This window comes from Aythya ferina (assembly GCF_964211825.1).
Source record: "Aythya ferina genome assembly, chromosome: 6".
Classification (NCBI taxonomy): domain Eukaryota; kingdom Metazoa; phylum Chordata; class Aves; order Anseriformes; family Anatidae; genus Aythya; species Aythya ferina.
The window spans coordinates 24,877,846-24,905,317 of NC_140303.1; the positions used below are offsets into that span (position 1 = coordinate 24,877,846).

The window sequence follows — 27,472 nt, forward strand, 5'->3', positions numbered from 1 at the left end:
GCTAATTAGGTCAGAGCCGCGCCGGCTGCGACCACCGCCCCCTCCCCAGCAGCCGGAGCCCCCCTCAGCTCCCTGCCACGGCCCGGCCCGGCTCCCGGGCGGCCCCCCCCTGCCCCGGCCGGGCCCGGGGCTCTCCCGGCGGGCGCCGAGCGGGGCCAAGCGCCGCCCCTCGCCCCCTCCTTCCCCTCCTTTCCCCGTCCCCTCCCTCCCCGCCGCCGCCAGCCCTGCCCCGCCGCCTGGCACCGCCGCCGCTCCGCCAGCCGGCCCGCCGCTGCTCGGCCCCGGCCGGGCGGGGACTTGGCAGCGACTCCCGGGGCCGGAGGGAGAGCAGGGAGAGCGCCTGCCCCCCGCTGCCCGCTCCGCTGCGGCTTTTGGGCGGAGGAGGAGGAGGAGGAAGGTCTGGGCTCGGCCGAGGAGCAGCAGCAGCAGCCGCCGCCGCCGCCAGGGAGGAGAGAGACGGAGAGGCGGCTGGAGCCCCCCAAAGTGCCCCCCCGTCCCTGCGCTGCAGGCTACATTTCCAGCTTCATGGGCAAAGTGTGGAAACAGCAGATGTACCCCCAGTACACCACCTACTACTACCCCCAGTATCTGCAGGCGAAGGTAGGGCACGGCGCGGCGGCTGGCCCCGCTCTCGGGCGGCCGGCCGGGGACTGGGGGGTGGCGGTCACCTTACGGCGGGGGACGGGGACAGGAAAGAGCCCGCAGCCCCTTCCTGCCCGCAGCTCCCCCCTGCAACCGGCCCCGCTCCTGTCTGCGCGTCCCCGAGCTGCCCCCTCGCCTTCCTCCCGCCTTCCTCTTCCTCGCCGCTCCCGGCGGCTTCTCCCCCCTCCCCGGCCGGCCCGCTGCCAAGCCGGGCCCCAAACTTCACCCGGCGGGCCCTAAAGCGCTGCCCCAAAGCTCTGGGAGCCGGGGCCGGGCCGCCCCGACGGGCCGCGGGTGGCAGCGAGCCCCGCGGCGGTCACCGGCTGGGTGCTCGTCGTCGGGGGGCTCGGAGCCTTGTGGCAGGCACAGTTTAGGAAAGTGGCTTCAAAAGGGGTCAGGGAGCCGGCTGGCGATGGCTGGTGCTGTAGGCGCTTGGCTGCTGGTTGCAGGAAAATTGATCTGGGGAGTTCTTGTGGTGGTGCTTCTCCAGCTCTGTCTTTTTTTTTTTTTTCTTTCTCCTTTGAGTCTGTAAGGGCAGCCAGCCCCACTGCTCTAGAAGCATCATACTGCAAACTGGCAGATGCAGAGGTGGTTGCATCAGCTGTCTGGAACATTTAACATAAGCCTCTCCAACCACCAGTGTCACTCCTCACAAATCAAAACAGACCCATATGAGGCTTCAACGTGTGAACTTTTTTTTAGAGGTTATAACTGTGGTGTGGTTTTCCTCTTTTCTTTTTTTCTTCATTTTACTTCTTCTTTTTGCTAGTGAAGTGTCCAGCCTGTGTGGCAATAAGAGGACAAGAATTCTCTTCCCCTCTTTATCTGCACCTATGATAGGCTCCTGTTTATTTTGCCCTGTGTTACTGTATCGTGAAATGTAATTTATACTGCTTGGCTGAAAAATAAATTCAGTTTGACAGTCATGAGACATCTTACAAGTCAGCAATGAAGAGGCTTTGAAATGCGCTTTCATATATAAAGAAATTGACAGGAATAAGATGAAGGTCTTTAGGTGATCTGATGCGACTAATTAGCTCTTAAATGTGTAACTGACGTCAGGCTAGATAGCAGAGTATGTAGCCATTTAACGATGCTGCTGCAGAGTAGTCAGTTTGGATATGTATATTTCAATGCATTATTTTTAGGAAAGGTACAGTGCCTGACAGAGAGCCTTTTACATCACTCAGCTGTATGACTATACAAATATTCTCAAATGAAAAAACGTCTTTGTTCAGAAGCATTTACTTTTGTGATTTTCTGTGGCATTAGTAAGTTATGAACCAAGTACATAACATTGAATATACATAAAGCAATGTCACTTGGCTTTTTTGACCTGTAAATAATTGAAGAGGGAGACAAGCTGTAATAGCTTACTGTAGTTACTAGAATATGATCCTAGAAATCCATGATCCTATGAGAAAGCTTGATGGACCATCTTTTGAAAATGTTTCCTGTGCAGATAATTTAATATTGATCCGTATTACAGTCAATGACATCTTCAAAACGTCTTGCAGTCTTTGCTATAAAATTATATAGCCTGAAATCACGTTACTTTGTTTCAGCAGGGAAAACACACAGACATTTAACCTACACACATGAAATCAAATATTTGGGATCTAAAGCTTCCTATTTTAAGAGATCTTGATTTTAAAGAAGAAATAAAAGAAAAAAGATGGCCCCTTATTGTAGATAGGTCTAGTAACTGAGAGTTTTGATACTGCAGTATGCAGAATTCAGTAATACAAGAAATCTCCTCATTATGGATCCTGTCTGAACATATAAAAAAAATCATTTAATTCATCATTTTCACTTGTTTTATTCTTTGGGTCCTAAAATGACCCATTGTCCATTACATGAAATATTTCACTAATTCTGGAGGTTGTTTTTTATCAAACACAATTTATGATAGAACCGAGTAGCCTTTGCTGAATGTATGATGCGTGATGGTACATGATCATACTGGGGGAAGGAAGAGATTTTGAGACTAGAAGTTTTGCTTCCCATCTTGTCCTTATTTAAGTGATGATGGAAAATCTGCTGACTAATAAGCCACGAATCAATAGGAGATGACAGGAGGTGCTTGAAGATGGATTTTTTTCTGTAGAGAGCTTAAAAAATACCCATTAGAAATTGCATGCATTGCTAATGGTTCTTTGGGGTGAAATGTTGATATGGCCTACTTTTAATTACTACAAAATACGTTAGAGATTTTAAAAACAGATTTTGTGTTTATCTGTTATGATCTTCACAATCTTATTCATGAAGTATTCGAGCTGTTTCAGTCATATTTTCTGGGAGGACATACAAACTTTTGTCATGATTCAGCATCTCCCTCCCACTAATTGTTGGGAGTTCAGCATCAAAAGACATCAGGAAAACCATGGACTTAAATAAAATGAACAAAATAATCTCTGGTAGTAGGTGTAAGGACTTTAATATGAAAAAAAAAATAAAATTAAAGCAATGGAAGGAGAAAGTTTTAAATGGTTACAAGCTAGAGCTTTTAAGACCCGTGTTTTCTGGGCTGCCACAATTTTTGCTCTGTTTTACTCAATGTTTGACATACCTATTTTGTGTGTATGTATTCTAGTAAATGTATGTTTCAGGACAGCTCCTGTATTGCAACATTGTTTCGTGTATCAGAGAGCATCAAAAATATTTTCCAAGTTCGATGGATGTTTCTTTGTTTCTGACTAAGAGATCCTGTATGTCAACATTTAGAAAATGATGCTAATTAAAATGTATACATCTTTCTAGTGCTTAAAGGCCTCTGACTAGGAGTAAAAAAGACCCAGGTGTGCTCGACAAAGTGATGTAACATTTAGCAAAGCACTTAGAGTGCAGATAAGCAAATATTAGTGTACATTGCTAGGCCACAATCTGCTTGTTTTAGTCAAGTAAGAAATATTAATGAATTTCTGCCTTGTTCTCCTTTACCTGGATATCAAAAGGAATTCAGAGACAGCGCACACAATGATTTACTAATAAATCGTGCTAAATGCCTGTATCACTGGTTTTTCCTTGAACAGTAATGTGACAATATAACTGTCTAACTCTAGTGATAGACTTCAGTATCATAAAGCAAATTTCTTTGGATAAGAAAGTGGTAGTAGAAAAAGGCAAGGTTTCCTACAGATAGCATGATTTATTTAAAGTTCAGGCATTTTATAGTGGTAGATAATATATGATAGTTGAATTATTATTTTTTTATTATTATTATTTTTTTATATGGCATTGAATTGAAACAATGCAGAAGAAATGAAATCTTGTAAAGTTTGCTAAGCTACCTTACAGTATGCTTCTAACTCTGTAATTTGGTGGCTGCATAGTCAGTACCCTGGCAGCTCAGAAAAGAACTAATATTTCCAGACCTTTGTCTAGGTTTGTAGTAAGTTCTGCAGACTGATGTAAACCTGTAGTGAGCAGGCAGGTTCTGCCATGTCAAAAACTTATTTTCAGGCTGCCAACATCAAATTTTGAGAGGAGAACACTGAGTTTTTATGCAAACCTGTTGATGGCGGAGTAAGTGGGACATCAGGTAAAAGGGAACTTGCTGTTGTAACACTACAAAGCAGATATGAAACTTTCATATTAGGAAGCACTGGGTAATCCACAGTTTAGCGTCTCAGGTATGAAGCTAAGAGACTGATGTAGGAGCTGCTGGTTCTAAAGCAGAAGCTGTAGGACCCTTTGATGGTTTGCTGCTCATGAACACCTAGGCTCACAGCTTTCTGTGCCCAGCACAGGTCTGTTGTCCTTTGAAGAATTTTACTAGCTTTTGAGCTGATTTTAATCAGTGTAAATGATTACTAATTCTAATCAGTTTGATTTAGATTTATTCCATATGCACTATGACTGCAAAACTTGTATGCAGTGGAAGACGAGTCAGGTTTATAGTAACACAGAGAATGGGTGAATGTGTTTATAAAGTCTCATAGAAATATTTTGCACACTTCATAGTGTGGGAAGTTATTTTAATTGTTCATAATTCTGAATCTCTGGTTCTGGATTGGGCTTGGAAATCCATTGAGGCAGGTGGGGGGGAACAAAAAAAAAACACGGGTTAGCTGCAGGCAAACATTTTTTGTTTTTTGTCTCCAGACAGATATCTGATCCTGTTAGCCTCATTAGTCTCTTGAATGTGTTATCTCCTATTCCTGCTAGGCTAGGGTTTTACTGTGTCCTGTAGGTGTAACTACCCAAAGAATTCCTTCAAAAAGTGTACCACATCATGGAAGAGAAAGAAATGTAAACTATAGCAATTTTAAGAAATACTTGAGAGTGATAGGTGATCCCTTCAGCTCCGTAAAATAATCTCGGGGATGTAGAAAATGGAAAAATGAAGAGTGCTTACCAAGGGCAGGTTTTCTCTTCTCCCAGACATCCCAGTCCAGAAGTAGCAGAGCTTGTTTGTATCCATCTGAAAGGCTGCTGACTTTTTGTCACTGATCACAATGGCTCTTTTATGTATTTGTTCAAGCTAGCTTAGTTTGAGTGGAAATCTCTGTTCTTGTCCCAGTTAAAGCTCCTTTTAACTTTTGAAGTTTAGTTTCTGTAGTTTGCTGTGAACTAGAAATGTGTTCTTCAGCAAGTGTTTCTAGAAACTATTACTAAGATAATTCTTGGATTTTCAGAAATGGAGCTTCTTTTCCTTTCTAGAAATGGAGCATGCAAAGTTTGCTCATTGCTCTGAACGTGTTTGTCCTCCTTGCTTTGAAATACTCCAGTTTTCCCTTCAATTATTCTGTCACAGGGCCTCTCTTGAGACGTAATGGCAGATTAGCCTGATGGGCAAATACACATTAGAAGCAGGATGTAACCAGATATATTGTTAATAGCAATAGCTTAAAGGGTGAACCCAGATGATCCACATGGCATTGTTTGGTGGGTTCAGGAGGGACGTATGCGTATGTATCGTGTGTTATTGTACCTCATTGCTGTAACTTTATAAATCACGCTGATGATGATAAAGATGCACTCAGTGTAGAAACGCTTCACAGTCTTTGTCTTGAAGATTGACTTCATTGAAGTTAGCATGAGTTTTGCCTTTGATTTTAGATGAGTGATGTTTTATTCTCTAGAAAATTGATTCATGCATGGGATACGCTGACCATGCTTGATTTGGAGGTGATTTGCAATAACATGATATTCATAATCTTCATTTTGAAGGAGTGAAAATTAGGCAGTCTGGCATGTGGATGGTGTGATGGGGTTGTAATCAAGAAGTGGTTGCAATGGCAGCTGCTTAAGTTATGCTGATTTTTGTATTTTTTTCTAAGAAATCTTTTAAAGAGAGTTTTTAGAGAGCCATGACTTTCCTTATTTAATGCAGCCTCCTTAGGGGGAGGAATTGTATAAATATACATGCACTTAGAGGCTGAATTTGCAAATTACAAAAGAAAAAATATTTTCCTCACATCATTAATGGTAGAAATGACAGATTCTTATTAGCTTTGTAATTTCAAGAAGTTTGAGACTAAACTCATCCCTGGAGTACGTTGTGCTTGGGGCTTAATTTGATACTGCATGATTGGCCTCATTTAACAAATGTCAACAAAATCTCGGTCCCTCTTCTTGATTCAGTAGTAAATTTACTGCTGATGTATGAGTCAGATCTTGAGTCTGGAAATATTATGGGATTGACTTTTACACATACGTGATAAACCAATATAAGAGTTGAAAAAGGCTTGAAAAACTTATTCGGTGTAGTTTTCGTTTTGTGTTTGGTTGTTAATCCCCCAGGCACCAGGTATATTCCAAAACTGTTCAAATAATTTTTTTCAGTGATCAGGGTCTGTGAAATAAGTAGGCAACAACTGTAGGAGATTTGTAATTGTACAATATGTCTGATGTGTAGTAGTGCATTTTCTAGCTTTGTCTTCAATGCAGTATCCCAAGGCAGTCATGAAAGCGTGCAATAAGTTTGTGGGGAGAGATGTTAAATTTCTTTCAATAAAAGAGTTCTTTAAAGTATGTTTTCTTTCACAACTTTACTGTTACTCATGGTAATGACTGTAGTTTTTTCTGATTACTTGTAGACCAGAGTTGAGCATGCTATTTAGATTCTTGCCCTGATTTGTAAAGGGGAACCCCACACTTCAAAATACTTTGCTTCTACTTCAAGGATAAAATTGCAGGTCTCAGAATCAATGATGAAATTTTGTGAGAGTAAATTTCTAAGTTTCTGCTTTGTATTGAAGGAACAAAGAAAAGATTTGCAAAATTATTGAAAATGTCCAGTGAAGAATAATACATGTAGTAACACACCACTAATTTGTAATAGTTTATTAAAACTATTTTTTCTATTAAAAAAATCATTTCAGAAATAAATGCCTATATATATATTCACCCTCCAAACAACAACAAACCTGTCAGAATTTTTAAGCTGCTTAGAAGTCTAAGCAACAATGTGTGCTATCAATGTTGATACTAGATCCGTCACTCTTACTCAGAAACATAATTGATGCTACTGATTCAGTGCTCCTAATGAAGGATGCTTGATTGTGATATCAATAAGGAGGTCTGAACAAAGGCATAGTAATAAACTGGAAAATAAAGCTTGGTATAGTTGCATATTTCAGTTGCAGTCTTCCAAATAGTTATAATCAAGAACTGATAACAATTTAAAAATTGCTTTTCATGAAATGATACTTTTTTTGAGAAAGTTTCAAAATAAATGCTCAGACTTAGCCAAAAACATGCTACAAATGATATATTCTTATTTTCTTATTGTATTGTGTGTGTTTCCAATGGCCAGTGCAATGCAGTGATCACAACTATATCTACTGGAAAAGCACCTGCTCAGTCAAATAAATGCACAATGTCAGACAAACATGTTGATAATCAAACTTTAGATGATAAAACTGATTTTCTTTTCAGCCAAAATGCAGGCACATAACAGATTCAGGTCATATATACTGTGCCTAATACGTGATAATTATTATCTGCCTTCATGTACTTGGTTAGCCCCTCTTGCTGAAAATACTGAGACTTGCCTTTAAATTTAATTTGGTTAAGATCTAAGCTGAATTATGTTATCTCATAATTGAGGGAGGCTAGGAGCTTGGACACGGATATAATCAGGTAGCATGGCTCACGTTTTTTTGTGGTAGCTTTTGGAAGCTATTGTGCTCTGTTCATGGTCTGAGACCATATTTAGTCTCAATTGCTCAGACTTGATGAAAACATTTCAAAATATATTTTAGTTGTATTTCTGAAATGTCAGTGTATGGATGAGGCCTGTGAGAAGTGCTTTGAAACCATTCCGAGTAGATGCACAGAGCACACTGATGCAAAATGCAACCCAAAGTGTGCAGGATAACTCCTGCATTGAGAGCAAGGTATTGATCTGCCATCCCGAGGTGGAGTGAATGGGCTTTACTTTGTGGATTTTACTACAGGTTAAGATCTGAATTCCCTTGCTTGTCTCCTGGCAACACATGCTGACACAATTTCTATGGCAGTATATAGGCTGTGGTAGTATCTGTGACCTCTTCCATCCCTCAGGCCATAGCTACATAATCACTTTAATTTCACATAGCTATGCACAGCAGCCAAAAAGAGCAGTCTTGTCTTTCCCCATTGCCCTGAGCAACTCATTCCTGTCCTTTCCCATGTGCTGGCACCAGCACTCGTGTGGTCAGTTGGTGAGCTGAATCAAGAAACAAGTCTGGCAGAAAACTAACCCCAAGTGCCCCAAATATAAGGCATTTTTGCAGTGGAGCCACCAATGAGATACACAAGGAGTTTGAGATTTGTGATTTACTGTGGGTGAAGTTGTCCCCCCTGATAGTATCCCCTTTTGGGTCTCACTTTTGTACAACAAAATGGTTGTGCTTGCTTCTCATAACTAAAAGGTTTTCCATGCCCTTAACAGAAAGGGTGAAAGATCCAAGCCAAAGGAAGATGCAGCATAGCTCCATGGATTGCCTATATATGCAGATAGCTGCTAGCATCATTTTAATATGATTTTACTTTTTATTTTACTGTTTTAAATTGTGTTAGGTATTGGTGCACTAAAGGTTAAAAAATCATTTGAGTATGTGTTTCATTCTTACAACCAATGAATGTGGAAGAAAGCGTGAACTAAGTTGCTGAGTGGGCTTAAGTTAGGTACAGGCCTGTGCAAAAAGAAGGAGTCAAATGTAAATGGGACTTCCAGAGGCCTTGTAGCATAATGTTACATCTAACTTTCCATTTTCAGTACAGTGCAACATTGATATTTTATTTCATTCTGGGGAAAGAGGGGAGAAGGCTGGCACTCCAAATTAGCAGCAGCTGCAGAATTAAGACAAGGGTGTTAGTGACTCATTTGGAAAAGTACTAGCTAAAACATTCTGTCTCCTAGAAAAAACATTTAGAAAGGGTTTATGATATAAACTTTGAATTTCATGAATAGTGCCTGTGACCTTCTCGTTTCCTCCAGGTAGCTTTTCTGATCAGTAACCATTTGCTTTTGACAATTGCTTTTTATAATGAGGGGAGTATGCAGGGATGTTTTGGAGCAGGGAACATCTCTGTTAATGGGGTCAAAGACTCCGGAATGCCTCTTATCTCTTTTCAGCTAGTCAGCCATCCAAAGGTTCAGATTCTTTGATTGTTCCAGGTAGAAGGAGAAATTGATGATAGTTGTTTCTTTGACCTAGCTGAGTTATTTTGATCTATCAAATACTGAGGTGGGGGGATGATGGCTTCCCTCACCCTACAGGCTGTGCTGCCAGATCACACTGCTGGCTCGTGCTCAACCCTGAGGTCTGTTCCAGCAGAGCTGTTCCCGGCTTGTCTCATTGCAAGGGGCTCATCTTTCCCAGGTGCAGGACTTTCCATTTCTCTGATATAAATGCATTAAGCAGGCCAGTTGCAGGATAGACTCCTGAGGTGCTCCACTTGTTACTGGCCTCCAGGTAGAGTATGACCCATTAACTGCCGTACTCAGAGCCTGACTGTCCCATTAGTTTCATTCCCACCTAGTTGGCTGTCCATCCAGACTATAACGTCCAACCTTGGGCACAAGGGTGTAGTTTGAGACAACGTCAAACCCGTACTGAAATCGATGCGAATGACATTTGCTGCTCTCCCCTTGTCTACAGATTCAAGAATTATCTCAAAGAAGGGAATAGTCAGTAGGTCGCAAGACTCTGCATGCAAGTTGTAGCTTAAGAAAATTAATTAAATATGAAGAATTTTTATTTCACCACAAGGGTGGTAAAGCAACCGAACAAGTGCTGAGAGAAGTTGTGGTGTTTTTGTCTTTGCTCAACCTGATCTAGTTGAGGCTGCTCTCATAGGGAAGTTGAGCTAGATAACCTCCAGACATCCCTTCCAAACTAAATTAGTGTGTGATTCTGTAAGGTAGGCCCTGATAACTGAATCATCAGTGTAAGAGGTTCTAAAGTAAATGTTATCGTTCTGTTTCCTCATTGTAAGCTTTGGTGTGTGGCATTTGGAAAGGAAAGGTATAGAAGGAATTCCCTATTTCTGTTAATAGAACATGCATTCTACAAGTATGCAAATGCTATTTCCATAATCTCTTCAGCATGCAAATACCTTTATCCCATTTCAGCAAATATCTTGTTTAAGCTGCTTAAAATTTAAGATTTCAGGTTTGTCTTTTTCTTTTTCTCCTGGCAGAGCATTATAATGCTACGAAAACTATGCTGTAGCTTGTGACAGACATGTACACATTCTCATACCCAATTATTTCTTTAGGCTGATGTTTCCATGAAATATGAATTTACTGATAAGTTTTTTGTCTTGGCATGGATTAAAAAAATAAATAAAATAACAACAGCAATAAAGGGCACTGTTCTGACTTTTTAGTAGAGAAAATAAGAAGAATTAGCATGTTGCCCTTTACTGACAGTTCAGCTATATCTCAGATGATTTTTCTTGGAAACTGCATTAAGTTCATCAGCTGTTGAAGCTATGGAGGTGTGAAAGGCTTCCAAACCCACCTATCCAGCTCCTTTATCCTAGTCTGCTTTTATTAGCACTTCATATACTCACTCCCCCATATTTTCTAAGGATTTTCACTTGCAATTATAATAATAGGTAGCTTTCACAATCCCAAACCCTGAAGTTAATCATAAAGATGCTGCCTCTAGTAAAAACCAAACAAACAACCCCACCAAGACAAAGAAACAAAGAGCTTTAGGTAGTAGCCAGGTTGATGATTAGAAAAAAAATGTATACTGCACCAGGTTGTGTTTTTTTTTTTTTGTTTTGTTTTTTTTTTTAACACTGCTAACTAAATAGTTGTTCATAATTCTGAAAATCACGTTTCCTGTTAGGTGTCAGAACACATATTTAGGGACCTAAGATAGGATAATGTTGGCCTTAAGATGATGTCTTCATGGCCAGAAGGTTGCTGGGACAGTGACATTATCACTCCAACTTGTTTTCATGGAAATGAAATTACATAATTGAACATTTCTTTCTTTATTTCCTTCTTTATCTTAGAGCCTTGATGGTGACTGGGCTATCTGAACATAAATAAAAGTGAAGATTTTTACAAAAATACAGGATTGAAGAGAAATTCAGAGAGATTCATGCATGTGGCACATCTGTGCTCTTAGAAGTTGTAAATGCTAGTCTTGGACTTCTTTTTAGTTGGGTACCTGGAACCAGGGAGGTGTTGTCTGATATCTAACACTTTACATGCTAAGTAGCTATGCATCCCTCTGGGAGACATAGGGAAAAGAAAAACAAACTTAAAGGTAAAAATGGAAGAAGAATGGCAAAAGCTTACTTTGTCATGTTGCCCCCAAAAGAGGCAGAAAAGCAGCTATGCATATTTTATATCTCTACCAATATCCTTCTCTGAAAACTGAAAGTGGAATTCCATGTTAAATGAATAATTGAGTAATGAAGAGATGAATAATAAATATTTATTTTTTACTCATGAAATATAATAGCCCATTTTCCATGTTTACTTTACTCATCTCCGTCAAGGCTAGTATAAATGGCTCTTCTTTTATTGACATTTGTGTTTAAAAGTCTAGAAATGCATATACGTTGAACAATGCAGCTCCTTGCATTTCTACAGTGGACCTTTTTAAAAGAAGGGTTTTATATGAGTGTCTTCTTTAAACACTTATTCCATCTTTGTCATTGATGGAAAGCGTGCTGCATCTCACCCAACTGTTGTCATCCCGAGAGGATGCTGCAGATCCCTGTGCTCTGGTAGTGGTTGCTAATACTTGCATACACACATTTTTAATGTGTTGAATATATAATTAACTTTACATTTACATGCCAATTGTTAGAAAATACTCACTGTTGATTCATTTTCCTTGATGGACTAGATATTATTACTCTTGGATTCTTGACAGTGCATTGTCTACTCTGCAGGATGATCTATGTTTCAAGATATTGGGCAACCTAGTGAAGTGCGTATGTGCATGTATTATTTATAAAATCCTGGGCTGCTGTCTGTGTTTAATGAAGGCATTCATGTGTAAAATGGGCACTTTGTTGTGATTTTCTCATAAATTAAGACCTTAGTCCTTCCGTTGACACTGATACTGAGCTCCATGTGTTCTCTAATTTCATGGCCATGGGATCTTGTCTTTGCAGAAAAATCACGCAGCAGAATTTTCATTTTATTTTTTGGCAAACTAATCTCAATAAATAGAAAAACATTTTAATATTAATTTTCATATTTATTTCATTACAACCACCCATTTCTCAATTTAAATGAGGTAGCTGAAGAATCTCCAGACCATACCAGACTATTGTTTGTGCCAGCCAAAGCTGAATTCAGGAGCAATTTACTGTGGATTCCTTGGAGACAAGGGAAGGAAGGCTGGCTGGTATCAAGCATTGCTGTATACAGCTATGAGCACCTCTGGCTTGCCTAATTACTGGAGGATGTCAAGAGACTGAGCTGGGCTTTCTGGGAGTGGAAAGCTGAGAGCCATTTCGGGAAATGACAAGTGTTTCACAGTTTTAGTGAGGATCTTTTGATAATCGATATTTTAGGAATAGCATTTGGAAAAGAGGAAGGAATGGATCAAGATACCAACAAGATAACAATAGCAAGTAGTCTGGTTACTGCAATTGTATATAATTGTGGCTTCACTGAAGCAACAGAGATCTCTGGGAGAACTACCCGCTGTTAGTCCTCGTTTCTGCATTGAGAGCCCATGCAGCTGGCAGTGGGAGCAGTGGGTTTGCACAAAACTGGGGTTGTTCCACAGAGACCATCAGCTTGGCTTTCTTTGCACCTGTAGCTCTGAGCTCAGCTCTGAACGTGGGTTAAACAGCCTCCTAAATCTGGCTATAGACCTGTCTCTTGAGCCTTGTGTTGTCATTTGAGATAGGAAAAGAGGAAAATGTGAGAAAAACAAAGCTGTATGAAGAGAAAATAGGAGAACTAATTTTTGAAAGAGGTAAATTGCTGTAGAAAAAAGATAAGGGGAAAGAGTAAGACAGAAAAGGGCAGGAAAGAGAAAAGGCACAGAGCTGAGTGGAGAGGCTGTGGCTTGTGTGCCAGAGCATGGCACGAGAAGGCGTCTCTGGCTGCCAGGCCTTCCCGCGGGAGCTGCATTTCCCACAAAAGCAGATTTAAGGCAGTGTTCTGCAAGAACTCGTTTTGGGACAGCTAAAGTTCAGCAAGAATTAAAGGTTATTTTGCAAAAACAATGGAGAGATTTGGGGAATAGACAGGCAAGAGCTCTGGGAAAGGTCTTGTTTCATATAGATTGTGAGAGGACAAAAGATACTCGTGGGGTAAATTTGGCAGTTATCTTTGCCTCAAGACTGATGTGGCCATACTATGATGCTGTGGAAATACATTACAGAGGTAAGCTTGTCAGAACTGAAGACTTTGCCATTTCTTCTTATTTCTTGTAGTTTATAAATCCATTTTCTTATTACACTGAAACTAGAGTAAGTGTAAGGACTTCCTGAACACTGGTAAGTGACATGGAGGTGTTGCTATTCTTTTTGATAATTTATGTGATCAGAAACTGCCTTATCCTGATAGGTCTGGTATGAATCTGATTCCAAGAAAGTATGCAATATAGTATAGACGAAATGCAGATGCAGTTGGCATCTACTAACCAGCCAGAATATCATTAAACTGTATCACACTATGCTAAACAAAAGAAAAATCAGATAACATCCATCTTTACATATATGTATATGTAAAAATCAATAAACAAATAAAAACTAGAAGAGTATGCATGTAAAATAGCGTTCAGTTGAATTATACAGGATAGCAGCCCGAGTGAAAGTTTGGATTTATAACAACATATTTTCATGTCTTTAAACTTTGCACACAGAGTCATGCTTTCTCATATTAAAGTTTTCATCATTCATTTGTACTGTTGGTACTATGCCAGAACCCTTATGTGTCCAAGCATGCTGTTCTGGTCATGTGTCAGTCAGATGGAAAATCTGAGGCTAATGTCCTTGCTGGCAGCCTAAGCGAATCCACTCTTTGGGCTAGAAATAACATTGCAGCCCGCTTTGGTGAGCAGAGATGGGCTTTCTGTTCAGATTTAGATCACTTGGAGGGAAAAGCAGGACCAAGAGCAGGTTTGAAGTACTAAAGTCTCCACCACAGAATAGCATTTTCAGTTCCTAATACTGAGATGAGATGCGTATTTTAATTCATATTTCTCGTGAAGTGGCCAGAATGACTCTCAACTTTGCTGTAGCCTCTGGAAGTGGTGAAAATCATGGTATTACAACGAGGTAACACACAGCTTGTGTTTTCTGTCAGTCTACCACTATAGAGAAACACAGCCCAAGAAAGGGCTTTAGTTTTATGGAGGAGTCACAAACAATAAATAATGATCTCACAGTTTGAGTATGCTATCCTGAAGCTACATTGGAGCAAAAGAAGATCATTTTTCTTTTGTTCAGGTTTAATATTTCTTGCTTGTGGCTTTTTCTTTTTTTTAATCGTTAGTTGTATTGGTGGTGTTAGCCGTCAAAAAAATATAAAAATCCAGAGTTTTGTAGCATATGTTTTCATCCTGCATCTCTCTCATGTGCAGTGATCCTCTGAGAATGGTATTTGGCATCTAGTTGCTTTATTCTGACAGTAGGGATCTTTGAGAGGCAACCGCTTTGCAAGCACTGCACAATACTAGCACAGCAAGTGCTGGTGGAAGGCCAGGTATAAGGATTTATTAGGTATTCTGGAATAATTACCCCCAAATAATTTCAAGTGAGTGGGGCTTTCTTCTTGAATAAGAGCACCATTGTCCAAAACAGCTTAATCTACTTTCAAAGCCAGCTAAATAAGAAAAGGCATTCTTATTCGGAAATGTGATTGCCTTCTCATGGAGTTACTTACAAATGTTATGTTTTTAACTGTTCCCCCTTTAATCTGATACAATTTTATGGATACACAATGGTTCAGTTCCTATTTCTTTTTCAGGACAGAGCCTTACAGGTTTAACAGAGAACACACCAGAGTGTTAGAGAATAGATGTGCAGCATATTGATGCTAACAAGATTTAGAGCTTTCCTGCGCTCAAAAATGTAATGAAAGTTATAAGGAAATAGTTTGCTGCAATTACTGAGTGTTATGAACTCCCGTATGGATGTACGCCTATCAGCACGGCCATATCAGGGGTTATTTTGGAGTAGTTCTGGTGAATTTGCAAGTGTAGACAAGACTTAATTAAACAGACTTGGTGTGCTAAGCTCATGTCAACTAAAACTCTATTAACTGTATTGTCCTCTAATTAATAATTTTAATAGTTTTAATTATATGGCTAAATCCAGTAATACCAGAAGTAAATAGATGCATAATGAATATTAATTTACTTCACCAAGTGAGAATTTTATTTTTTTAGTATCCTTTACAGAACACGGATGAGATTTCTCTGCATGCTTTTTGATGCCTTCTTTCTTGAAAATTATAAGTACTGAAGTTACATGGGTGTTTTGAATTTGATTTTATTTTGAAAGGTTCCTAGAACATGCAGTAGTACAACACACAGGTACTTTCCTGATTTTGTGTATTGTAATTATATCAACGTGTTTATCTTAAATTACAATTTATAAATAAAAACTTACATTACACAGAAGGACAGATATGAAATTGCTTAACTTCATTAAAAACATTTACAATGATGTATAAATGTACATGTATTTAGTGTAATTACACTAAGCGTTGACATGAGAGACCAACTCTGCTCAGTTATAGCTGTATAATTGCAGGGGAATGAAGCTAAATAAGTAATGCAGAGTACAATTTGAGTCTAAATGCAGAAAAGAAGAATCAGTTACAGTCTACTTGTGTGACTCCTATCGACTTCAAAGAGAATTGTACGTTTGCATCCCAGGGCAGAAATTGGCCATGTGCTGGGAACCATGAAATCTCTCAAGGTAGTACTTCATAAGTGTGGAATGCATCCCATGACTGATATGTAGCTAAGAACTGAGAATCAAATTACATATTAGAAATAGTTGAAATTAAATATATTTCTAGTAAAATAGAGTAATTATACTGGGTAACCAATATATGTTTTCTTTTTATTGGGATGCATTGGGACATAAATATGTGAAGCATTTAAATTTGTATGTTTGTATTTACTACTTTTCTGAATTTTAGTAATATTTGTTTGAAAAATGAGTAGTTTTTTTTTTTTTTTTTTTTTTTTTTTTTTTTTTTTTCTTGAGTTCATTTGTTAGGGCTTTATGTTTAACTTCTTTGAGTATCTTTTTTTTTATTTTTTTTTCTTGCATTCTTATTTTCTTCATTCTGATAATGTTCGGAATTCCTGATCTTTAGCAGCTTATTTCCAGACATACACATTTTTTGGCAGGGAGGGAGCAAACACTCCTAAATTTTCACTGACGTCTGCACAGAAGCATCCACTAAGGCACTCTCAGTGATCTTTTCTTTAAAACAATAAAAAAAAAAAGGCAAAAAAAAAAAAAAGCTGATAACAAAATATAAGTTGGTGAACTTTATTATCCATATCTATTATCCAGTGCATCTAAGATCAACAAGAATTACATGACTATTCAGTGTTTCAGTGGCCCAGATCCTTGCAGGTACAGAGCAGCTATTTATCCTCGGGGTGACAGACCTTCTGTAGTGTCAGCTCCGCTCATTTTTGCTGAATCTGTTCCCAGTACAACCTGCAGCCTTGTTCTGGCTGGGCTTAACAGAGGGTATTGGGCTCCATCCATCTTATCTTCTTGCCATGATACTCCCACCTGCCTAGAACATTGTTCTGCCAGGTTGGGAAGGTGATGGTCATGAATTTGGGTAAGCAGCTTTCTTTGTTGGGGACATTCTTCTCTCTTGCCTTTGATCAATGTAAGGAATTGTTGAGGATCTAGCCAAACCTATAGAGAGCAAATTATTTTGGGAAATTAAAAAAAGAAAAAAGAAAAAGAAAAAAAAAAAAAGATACGTGTTTGAAATAAAAGGAATAGTAATGGAAACGTGGATTTTTTTTATAGTTGTGAATTTATTTTATTACTATTATTTTTTAACCTGAGGTTCTGCTCACATGAACCCAGGTGGTCAGGAGAATTTTCTCTGGAAGCTGGGTTAGCCTTCACATGAGATGGACTGCAAGGTACTTGATAATTGATTTAGCTTATCACTTATTGCCGTTTGATTAAAGCTCTCCACACAGGTCAGGAATCCTTTGCGTGAGGTGTGTGAATGCCATAGAGGGCTTAAACATCTGCAGGAAATGCAGGAAGTGAGCTGGGCATGGAAGGGATAAACAAATGGCATAGTGATAGTGTCTTGTGTAATACTGCTTGGCTTTAAGGTAGGCTACTACCTTTTCAAAAACTTCATCACATAATGTGCGTTCAGTGTCCTGTGACTATTGGGTTAGTAGCTATGTTGTCACTTGGGTACTATTAAGGAAAATTCAATAGGAAGGTAATGTCAGACTACTGATGGAGAACAAAGCAACATCATCTCAGTGTCAAAATGTTTGTGTATATATACGCACACCTTATTTTCAACAAAATGAGATGTTATTATTTGCTAATGCTTCATTTATATCAACTTTAACAGCCTTCAGCTCAGTATTGTTAAAATGCTTGATCATGGGAGTAGTATCATGTAGTTAAGAATATTCACGAGATTAGAAATTTGAAGTTTTATTTGACCTCTGCAGGTCAAGTCCAAACTATTTTTACTATCTTTCCCATAGCCCTGCATTGTCTAGATTCTGACAAACATAGCAATAATAAAGGTATGTTAAATTTTGCATAACCTTTTAGAGATATGTAGTTGGGGTGGAGAAATACTATAGTGGTTATTCTGCTATGTTGCAATGTGAAAGCTAATTACAGAAATCACATCTGGCAGTACTCCCTGAAAAGGGATTTCACATGAAGACTGTATGCTTGTATCAAATCTAGTGATCATTTCATCAGTGAAATTTCACTGCCTTGCTGAGCATAAAATACAGAAGCACTTATATAATAGAAACTTGGAACATTATAAATGATGCCCTTTGAACAGTAAATGAACTCTCCTCTTAGATTGAACTGAAGTTTAGGAATGTAGTGTTCTTTGTCTCATAATTGTCTGCCTACACACACCCAGTCTTCAGTTCTAATAACAACTCTCCCTTGAAGGAGCGCATATGTCCTATATTTTTGGCCTCGACTGTATATTTTTGTAGTTGGAAGATGTCTTTACATTAACAAAAATAACTTCATAATGATTATACATCAGAGTTAATTGTGCCAGTTTTATATTATAATGTGCATACATACTTGTTGGAACATGAATGTTATTTTCAGAATAACTATATAGCTTGTGAAACTATTAAGTGTTTTTGGCTCCATTAAAATATTCAGCAACATGTTTGTTGAATGTGCACTTTCATTTTTATTAATCTGTTGTTGCCATTTATTAGGCTGTGATGAGTATGTTCTCCAGACAAGGCAGCAAAAGGTGACAGATTCGTTTTCTGTCCAGGAAAATGACACCCAATAAAAATAACATTAGGTCAGGATTTTAGAGGGGAAACTCATCATTCTGTAAAACAAAAAGGTCAGCCTGGCATGATGTCTCTAACTGTGTTTCAGTACAGGTAAATAAATAAAAAAAAGCAATTGTCATTTAAAGTTTAGCATAAAAAGCATAAGCTTCATTATCATGCTGATCTGGATGAACCTTAAAGAATGTTTACAGTAAGGTTTGGAGAGTTGCCTAGCACTGGAGTGTACACAATTAAACAACATAGCTGAACTTTTCTTTCATGTCAGCATACTGCTAAAAGGACCTCCATTGTACTCATATGATCGTCATTCCTGGAACTTACAACATAAACAGGAATAGGGAACATTCACTTGTAATTCTATCCCATGAGAGCTGAGTGCTTCAAGGGGCATAACTGCACATTTTCACCTGCAGAGCTTAAGACATAAATTAGATATAAAAAATTATGCTAAGGGCATAGCAAAACACGAACTGACGTCTAGCATGTGAATGACACATCTGACAACCTGAATATGCGAGTTTCAAGCATAGACTGATAGCTATTTGACATATTTTGATAGTGTTTGTTTGTGGCTAAGCAGCCAGAGACTCATCTGTTCCTTGGTAGAGTAACCCAAGGAAAGCAAATGCAAGTTACTTAAGGGAGAAAGATAGACTAGAACAACAAGCCAGTTGGTAGACTTTAGAAGTGGATAATCTGAATTGGGACTTCAGTTTGGCATGTCATTAGTTGCATAAATACTTGCATATTATAACAGTAGGAATTTCTAGGATCACCTGGATAATTTCACGGTCATACTCTATTTTTCTATTTTTATTTGTTATTTTGGATATGAGTTTTGCACATGTGTATGTCGTAATTCTTATGTGATCATAACTAATGTTATTTCATTAACTTGCCCCACTCAATTTCTATTGAGCTGTTTATTTTTATGTAGAGACCACACAGTGAATGTTTTTAATGAAGAACTGTTAATATTAATGGCTGTAGGTAAAAATGGAAGTTGACGTAGGATGTGAATTTAAACGTGCAGTACATGACTTGTTTAAATCTAGGACAATTTACTAGGTTGCATGCAGTTGGTGATACTGAAGAAAGATGAATGCTAATTGTATTATGTATGAAAAATGCTCTGAACTTTCATCAACGTTCAGAAGAGACCAGTTCAAAGTTTAGGAACAAATTATAAACATGAATGCTTCTAATGTACAATGTTTTCTTTCAAATATTCTTTTTTTTTTTTTTTTTTAATTGAGACCTCTTGACCCTTGCTTTTTGTAATAGTAACATTAATCCGTGCAATTTCACATAATCGCAACACTTGGATATTAAAACATTTTTTGTAATATTTGTATACTAGTAATTAAAATGTTTAAACTATACGTTCTCTTCACTTTCACTGAGCTGTTTTTTACTGCTCATTGACCAAAAATTATTCACACTATTGTCTGAAATTGCAGTTTATTACAGTTATGATAGAATAATTATATTCTTGTCTAAACTAATGCTGATGGAAAGTGGAATAATCATCACTTTATGTTCACAGACCCTCAGTGGTGTATGCTCTGGAATAATTTTTTTCATTTTGGGAAAAATGACGTCTCGTTAGTCTGGATGGATATGCAGCTGGGGAATGGTGGCAGGCAAGCATTACGGCTTCACACAGAGAAATTAGAAATAGCACACGAGTCCTTGTGTAAGTAGTGATAAACGCATTTGTTAGCAGTCCTGCCACATGTTTGCTAACACTGTTAATGATGCTCTTCAAACACCATCATGATTTTTTTTTTTTAAATTTCTGAATATCCAGCAACTTTACTACCTTTAAAATGTATTTTCTCAGATTACATTCCTTTGAATCAGGCCTTTCCTCCAGATGGGCCTGGTACTACGTTGCCAACTATTGCCAGTACTTTTCTGTCATAGTTTTAATACAAAATAGTTCTTTTGGTATCTAATGAGTTCTTGCTTTTTAAATTAGATGGATCTTTGTATGGTCTGGGAATCCACAGAAAGTCCCTGGCTTGCAAAGTGGAATTAATATGTACTCAGAGCACAAACATAAATTAATGGACAGTAAGTGTGCAGACTGAGAGGAATTCACCGTATGCACTAATGTGCTTGGTGCTTGTAGGGTGAAAACAAACAAGGGGCACTCTTGGGATTTAGGCAGTGACTGGTATTTAGATGTGCAAGAACTGTAGGCTGCTGTGACTGAAAGGAAATGCTAAGCCTAAAAGGCATGTGGCTGCTGCAAATCACAGCTGTGTCCACTGTGAGCTACAGAGACTTGCCTGCTAGCTTAGATAGGGGTTTGTGTGTGTGTTCATGGTATTTGTGCATCCATCGTGACTCCTAAGTGGTAAGCATCCTGTGTAGTAGCAAACGTCACAACAAATCTTATTCCTTTTGCTTACTCAGAAACTTCCTAGTAGCTCCTGTCCTTGGCAGTTCCAAAGCATCACCAAGCAGCATAGAAAATAGGGTGGGAGGGTGTGCCATGGCTGATAGAAAAATTACTGCAGCAAACTCTGGGAGTTAGAGGTAGAGAATCTCCCCGTCTGTACTCTTCTGTATCTTCCTGGTACCTAATACTTGGGTTTCAACCCGAGGTGAAGCTACGGTTTGTCATGAGATCTTCCCCATTGAGCTTTTCATCCTCTGGGAGAGGAGATGCCAAGCAGCAAGTCCAAGTCATGTTGGTCACTGTGAAATAAGAATATATTTGAAAATGGATCCAAACAACTGGTGCAAGAGCCATGGCAATTCCCATAGTGTCACAATTCTATATTTTTAAAGCTGGCATACAATGATTTGGTTTTAATTGACCAATATAAGCCTATATTTAACCATTTTTATATCAAAGTATGTTCTGTGCAAGTGTTTGAATAAACAACAAGAAATCAGTTTAAAAACTTAATTTAAACCAAAGGCTTTCCTCATCTTGGTGCAGAGGTCGGACATTTCAACATCTCACTTCAAAGCATTTTGAAACACAGAAAAGGCAGAAAGACCAGGCAGGGATTTATGTGCATCTCCAAATACTGGCCCTGTGGGTAAGCTGGTGATGTCTACGTCTAACTTTACCAGCTTCAACACAGAGTATGTCCACCAATTTGAATGGGCTTGTGCCTAGTGAATAAACAGGTAAACTCTGAAAGCCATTACAGTCAGTTCACTTTGAAAAGTCGTTGTCATGTTTCCTTTAAGGCAGTAAAATATTGTACTATGCTGAATGTCTTGTGGCTGTAAATAATTGTCTTAATAAACTTTTTGGGCCTGCTAATATAAATCTACCTTCTCACAGGCAGCACATTTTTCTTTTAATAATACCTAATGGCATGCATTTGTAGCTAGTTCCTCCGTGTGCTGGTGCCAGCCAGCCCAGCGTAGATAAGGGCTTGTCACTGCTTCCATGATAAATCTGTATTAGCTGGGTTCAGAGCCTGGCTGTATTTTATTTGTTATGGTAACTCATGAACTGCAACTTAGCTCAAAATGCATTTATAGAAAATATTACATACAAGATACGTTTCTCTATTTTTTTTTTTCAATTGTAAAAGGAAGGTAGCATTTTATTTTAGTGATGTTTTTCTTTTACCTTTGGCTTAAATTAGCTTTTTACAGTAAGGGGAAGGATGTTACCTGATATTTCAAAATGTGAGCCAAATGTCTTAATGTTAGAATGATGACATATGATGATTTTTTTTTTTAAAGGCATTCACTCAAGTATTAATAAAATCAGTATTACAACAATTATCAAAAGGTAATGTAAATAAACTGCATGGTGAGGCTGTACGCTGAATACTGTGTTCAGTTTTGGGCCCCTCACTACAAGAAGGACACCAAGGTGCTAGAACATGTGTAGAGATGGGCAACAAAGCTGGTGAAGGGTCTAGAGAACGTGTCTTATGAGGAGCAGCTGAGGGAGCTGGACATATTTAGCCTGGAGAAAAGAAAGCTCAGGGGAGACCTTATTGTTCTTTACACCTGCCTCAAAGGAGGTTGTAGTGGGGTGGAGGTCAGTCTCTTCTCCCAGGCAACAAGCAATAGGACGAGAAAATGGCCTCAAGTTGCACCAGAGAGGTTTAGGTTGTATATTAGGAAAAATTTCTTCACTGAAAGAGTTGTGTGGCATTGGAACAGGCTGCTCAGGGAATTATTTGAGTGATCATCCCTGGAGGTATTCAAAAGATGTGGAGACGTGGTGCCTAGGGATGAGGTCTGGTGGTAGACTTGGCAGTGCTAGGTTAACAGTTGGATGTCTTAGAGGTCTTTTCTAACCTAAAGGTTCTTTGTTTCTATATTTTCTGGTATGTGCTTGGATCCACAGAGAGGTGCTGTACAAAGAGTAGGTCTTATTTTATGTTCCAAAATATTGCCCTAAGATGATACCTAAGTAATGCCCACATATTGCATTGGCTCCCAGTCTAGATCCATGAACCAGTTTGTGTTTATGTGATTATCTCAGTAGACTTAATATATTCAGTTAGTACACATCCATGTAATGCTCCCTTCAGCTACTCAGATCATCGCTTCAGTGGCATTAATAATATTCCCATGTTGTACCTTAGAAAGTCAATGATGTGTTTGCTCGGTCTCTTCACTGTTTCTAGGGAAAACTAGAATACATTTTTAGACCTTTCTGTCTAATACGCCGAGATGCACAGGTCTAACTTTGTGCAAGCATTCTTTATTTGCCAAGTCCCTAACCACTGATGTGATTGGAATTAGATAAACGGGGAATCCAGATACAGGTCATACAATAGGTTACCCTCCCACTAGTAGTCACCATAAAATCTTGATGTTTAACTTTTAAATTGTTGGAATAGTTGTTGGTTTTTTTTTGTTGTTGTTTTGAGAAATTCTAAGTATGAATTGTCAGAAAGCTGCTGTCATAAAATCTCACTGTTTAATGAATTAAAATTTTTCATGAATTCTCCCTGAAATTCATTGCTGTTTATTTTTTCCTAATACAAAAAACATGAGCTTTTTGTTCAGTGGGTAGATCTTAAAAAAAAACAAAACAACAACAAAAACACCACCATAACCCATTAAGATAATTATGGTAATAAAAACTAACCTCTCCAGACTGCATGCTTCCATTTTTTCTTTTTAACTTCTGCACATGGACAAAAATGGATGTAGCATCCATGTGAAGCAACATGATTTTGCAGTCAGAAGGAAAGACTATTAACAATAAACCCCCAAGGATACAGTCCTGAAAGACTTTCTTTCCAAATGTGCCCTGTTGTAAAGCCCTGGGATTACTCATAGTAGTAAGGATTTGTTCTGTAACATTGCAGGGTTGCCACCCAACCATTTTGTGGCTCCCAAGATATGCAGACCTTGTATAAAACACAGAGGAGCTGAAGAACAAATGGAAAATACTTCTTTATACATAGCTGCACCACTTTTGAGAGACCAGGACCTCTGGGCCTTATGGTACCATCACAGTTTAGGCAGAAATTCTTCTGCGCTCCCAATAGCAAGTTCTGCTTGCGAATTGATGGCAAGGATATGACCCTTGTGTCGTGCGCTCGCAGGCTGCGGGGTGGTGGGAGGCCAGCTGTGGAATGTGGGAAAGTGGCTGAGCTGCTCGAGTCATGCAGGGAATGTTAAATGTGTCTCCAGCTGGCAGGGAGCTGCGGCTTAAATACAAGGGCTGGATCCTGGGCATGGCTGAGCCTTCCCGGCATCCCCAGCTCCTGCTGCATGGAGCACGGCGCCGATACTTGTCACAGATGGATTTAGAGCAAAATGAAATGCCTGTTGCCTTTTAGTGGAGTTTTAATGGCAAATGAAGGGAGGCAGCGGAGGCTTAAACTTCTTTATTATAAACTAGACTGTAACAGTAGCGCTACCCAGACAGTGAGAAAAGTTAATTCTACAGCTCTCAGTGGAAAGAGAAAGGGTTCTCGTATTGTATTTTTTTTTTTTTTTAAATTTCCTTAGGGTATTTTCCTCTCAGAGAAAATGCAATTTTCCCTTCTATAGCAATCCTCTAATTTAGTGGGGGTATTCTCCCATTTCCCTTTCCAGCAACTTAATTGATGAGTTCCTCATTTACAGTAACAGCAACACGGACAGGGATTGCTGTGGTATCACAGAGCAAAACTTATTAATATCCTGAGATCCTCCATTAGCAGTGCAGCTGCTATAAAACCCCCTGAGGAGAACCTGCAGGTATTTTTATGTGTATTTTTTTTCATGCTGCCATAAGCTCACTTTGTCTTAGGTCTGAGCTGAAGGGAAACCATGTTGGGGCATTCCTTAGTCTGAGCTAGAAAATCCTGCTGAAACATCAGCTCAGTGACTGCAGGTCCAGGGGTACAGATGGTGCAACCTGAGGGCTGTCGAAGAAGGCAGAATAGATACATACCCTGTGTTGTCTGAAGGTATAATGAGGATAGAGAGAACGTGACAGTAAATCTCAGAGGCAGGAACTGTTTGCTGGCAGTGCCATGGTGGTTACCTCTGGAGGAATGGAGGGGAATTATCATAAAATCTATGAAACCAAATGCAGAATTAAGGCTTTTTGGGGGGGTTTCTAGTGCAAGAGGAGTATTTCAGTCCTTCATTGAAGAGGTCAATTGAAATAGCACAGGCTACTGAAGGCTTTATGTGTAGGGACCATTTTGCATTATGCAGTTTCTGGATAGTAGAAAAAACAAGGTAACAAGCAGGAGCTTGATCTTTCTGCTCACTGAGTATCTACTGCACAGGGGCATCAGAAGACAGCATGTTTGTAAGGTCTCTCTCTGCTTGGCAATAGCAGTACAAAAGACTTATTCACTTATTTTTGCTTAACCGTTGTTGTTGGTGGTGGATTTTTTTTTTTGTTTGTTTGTTTGTTTTTTTTGATTTCTAATTCTGTAAGATGTATTTAAACCTATGGTAGAAACATATCTAAGATCAGTATGGGCTGAAGAGCTCTCCGTAAAAGATGTTTTCTTTATTTGCATCTATTCTTGGTAATTCTATATATATTTTTTCAAAAGTGTTATTAATAACATAGGAGTTCAGCTTTGTATTTAATATGACATAATCATCAATAGCAGATGAGTTATTACAAAATGCTGCACAAAACTGCCAAACCCTGTAAGGCCTTAGCAACAGTCCTCTGGCGATTACTTGATGCCTTCCTAAGGTTCATTTTCATAATAAGATTACAAGTTCAAATCATCAGGAGAAAGCATTGATTGGCTGTTTTTCAGCTTTTGTTTAGCTAAAGGCTCCACCCAAGTAACTCTGGTCATGAGACATTTTCTTCTGTTAGAGTCATAACTCAGAATGTGTCACAAATGGCGTTAACATTGAAACAGCAATGGGCTGCACCTCCTTATTTCTAATCCTGACCACAGAACTCTTGCTATGGTTCAGTAACAGAATGGAGAAACATGAGAAAAATGCATTTTAAAACTTCCTACGCAAGCAATAATCTACGTTTTTTTTCTTTTTTTTTTTTTTTTTGTGGGGGGGGGGTTAACTCTGGTGAATCTTGCTACACAGATTTCAGACATCACTTTCCCCAACTAACTACATACCCTCCACTGTCTAGCCTCTCCCAGCTCGTATACTTTCTTAGGGGAGACAGCACCAAGAGGACATCTGCTCATGCCTCAGCTGTTTCCTTGCAGAGCTTGGCACTACTGCTCAGGTTCACTTTCCTGGGTCATAAGACACTGCTCCACCAGTAACTAGCTGGCAGCAGAGAAGAAAGTTTGCTGTAGGCAGTAGGTGAAAAAGGAGTGTGCCTGAGACTGAAATAGAGCTTCACTGAAAAAATAAAAAATAGTTGGGAAAGGGACTGGGGACAGTGCAGCCAAGGGAATAGAGAACAGCAGGGATACTTTGTAAGCACCTGAAAGCTCACCTTCCGGCTGCTTCCTCAGTCTGTCCTGTGTGAATAAAAGGACACTCACAGTAAGGAGGTGGAGTGGCTGGAAAGTAACTGTAGTTTTGTGTGAGGGAGATGTGGGAGAAAGCTTAGAGGTTGCTGAGCTAAGACACTGCACTTTGCACTTGGAGCAGCTGGGGCTCAAGCATTCCCTTCTGCTCTTTGCTGCTCTTTTTTGGCAGAAGAGCAAAAAGGACACCTGGAGGCAGCAATACCTCAAACTACTAGAGGAAGAGTTGCAAATGCTCATCTGTCAAAGACTAACTTGCAGTAAGAACATTCATTCACTGCTCTCTAGTAGTTAACAAACAGAGTTTGGGCTGGATGTTATCAATAGAAGCAGCTGGCACAAGTAGCGGGTCTAAGGAGACGAACGTTAAGTGCTCATAATTTGTGCTCTGAGGTCTACAGCTCAATTCAGATTACTATCCCATTATAGAGAAGATGCATTGTAGTACTAAAGCTGTGTTTTCAGATGGTATCCTTTTGTAGCAGTACCGACTTTAAGCATCCCTCTTTGTCTCCAGCCATTCTTTCTCCCAACATTACTCCATCAGCAATGCCAGCATAGCTGTTAGGGGGGCCATACAATGAAATAGATCTGGGAATTGGTCCAGGTTAAAAATAAACAGCAAAAAAGAATACCAGGAACAAGCAGGATAAGGGGGGAAATGTTTATGCTAGCACTGTTGTGGAAAGAAATGTGTAAGAAACTTTGCGCTAGTGAATTCTCATTTACTGGTAGCGAAATGACACCCAGGGATCAGCAAAGCAGACCGTTAGATCTATGTCTTGACAGTCTGAATGCAATCGTGATTATTGTGTATCTAGAGCTTATCTAGAGCTTTTTCTTCTGAAAAGGGTTATGTTAATGTGGGATAGTATTTATTTATTACATATGAGCTATTACCATGGAGAATATGGCCTAATCAGGCCCCACTGTAATCTCTAAGTACAAAGGGAATAGAGAAATTAAATATTA

General features: G+C 39.2%; 1 protein-coding gene across 3 annotated transcripts in view; it reads left to right on the forward strand.

Annotated features, from left to right (window-relative positions):
- Positions 1–264: 264 nt before the first annotated feature.
- Positions 265–27,472, forward strand: part of RBMS1 (RNA binding motif single stranded interacting protein 1) — a 146,918-nt gene continuing 119,710 nt past the window's right edge. For 2 of the 3 annotated variants that reach the window (XM_084524114.1, XM_084524115.1), the window contains exon 1: positions 265–600. In XM_084524114.1, the coding sequence (XP_084380240.1) occupies positions 526–600 (75 nt within the window). In that variant the 5' untranslated portion in view covers positions 265–525. The remainder of the gene's footprint in view (positions 601–27,472) is intronic. The other variant, XM_084524112.1, reaches the window with a different exon arrangement.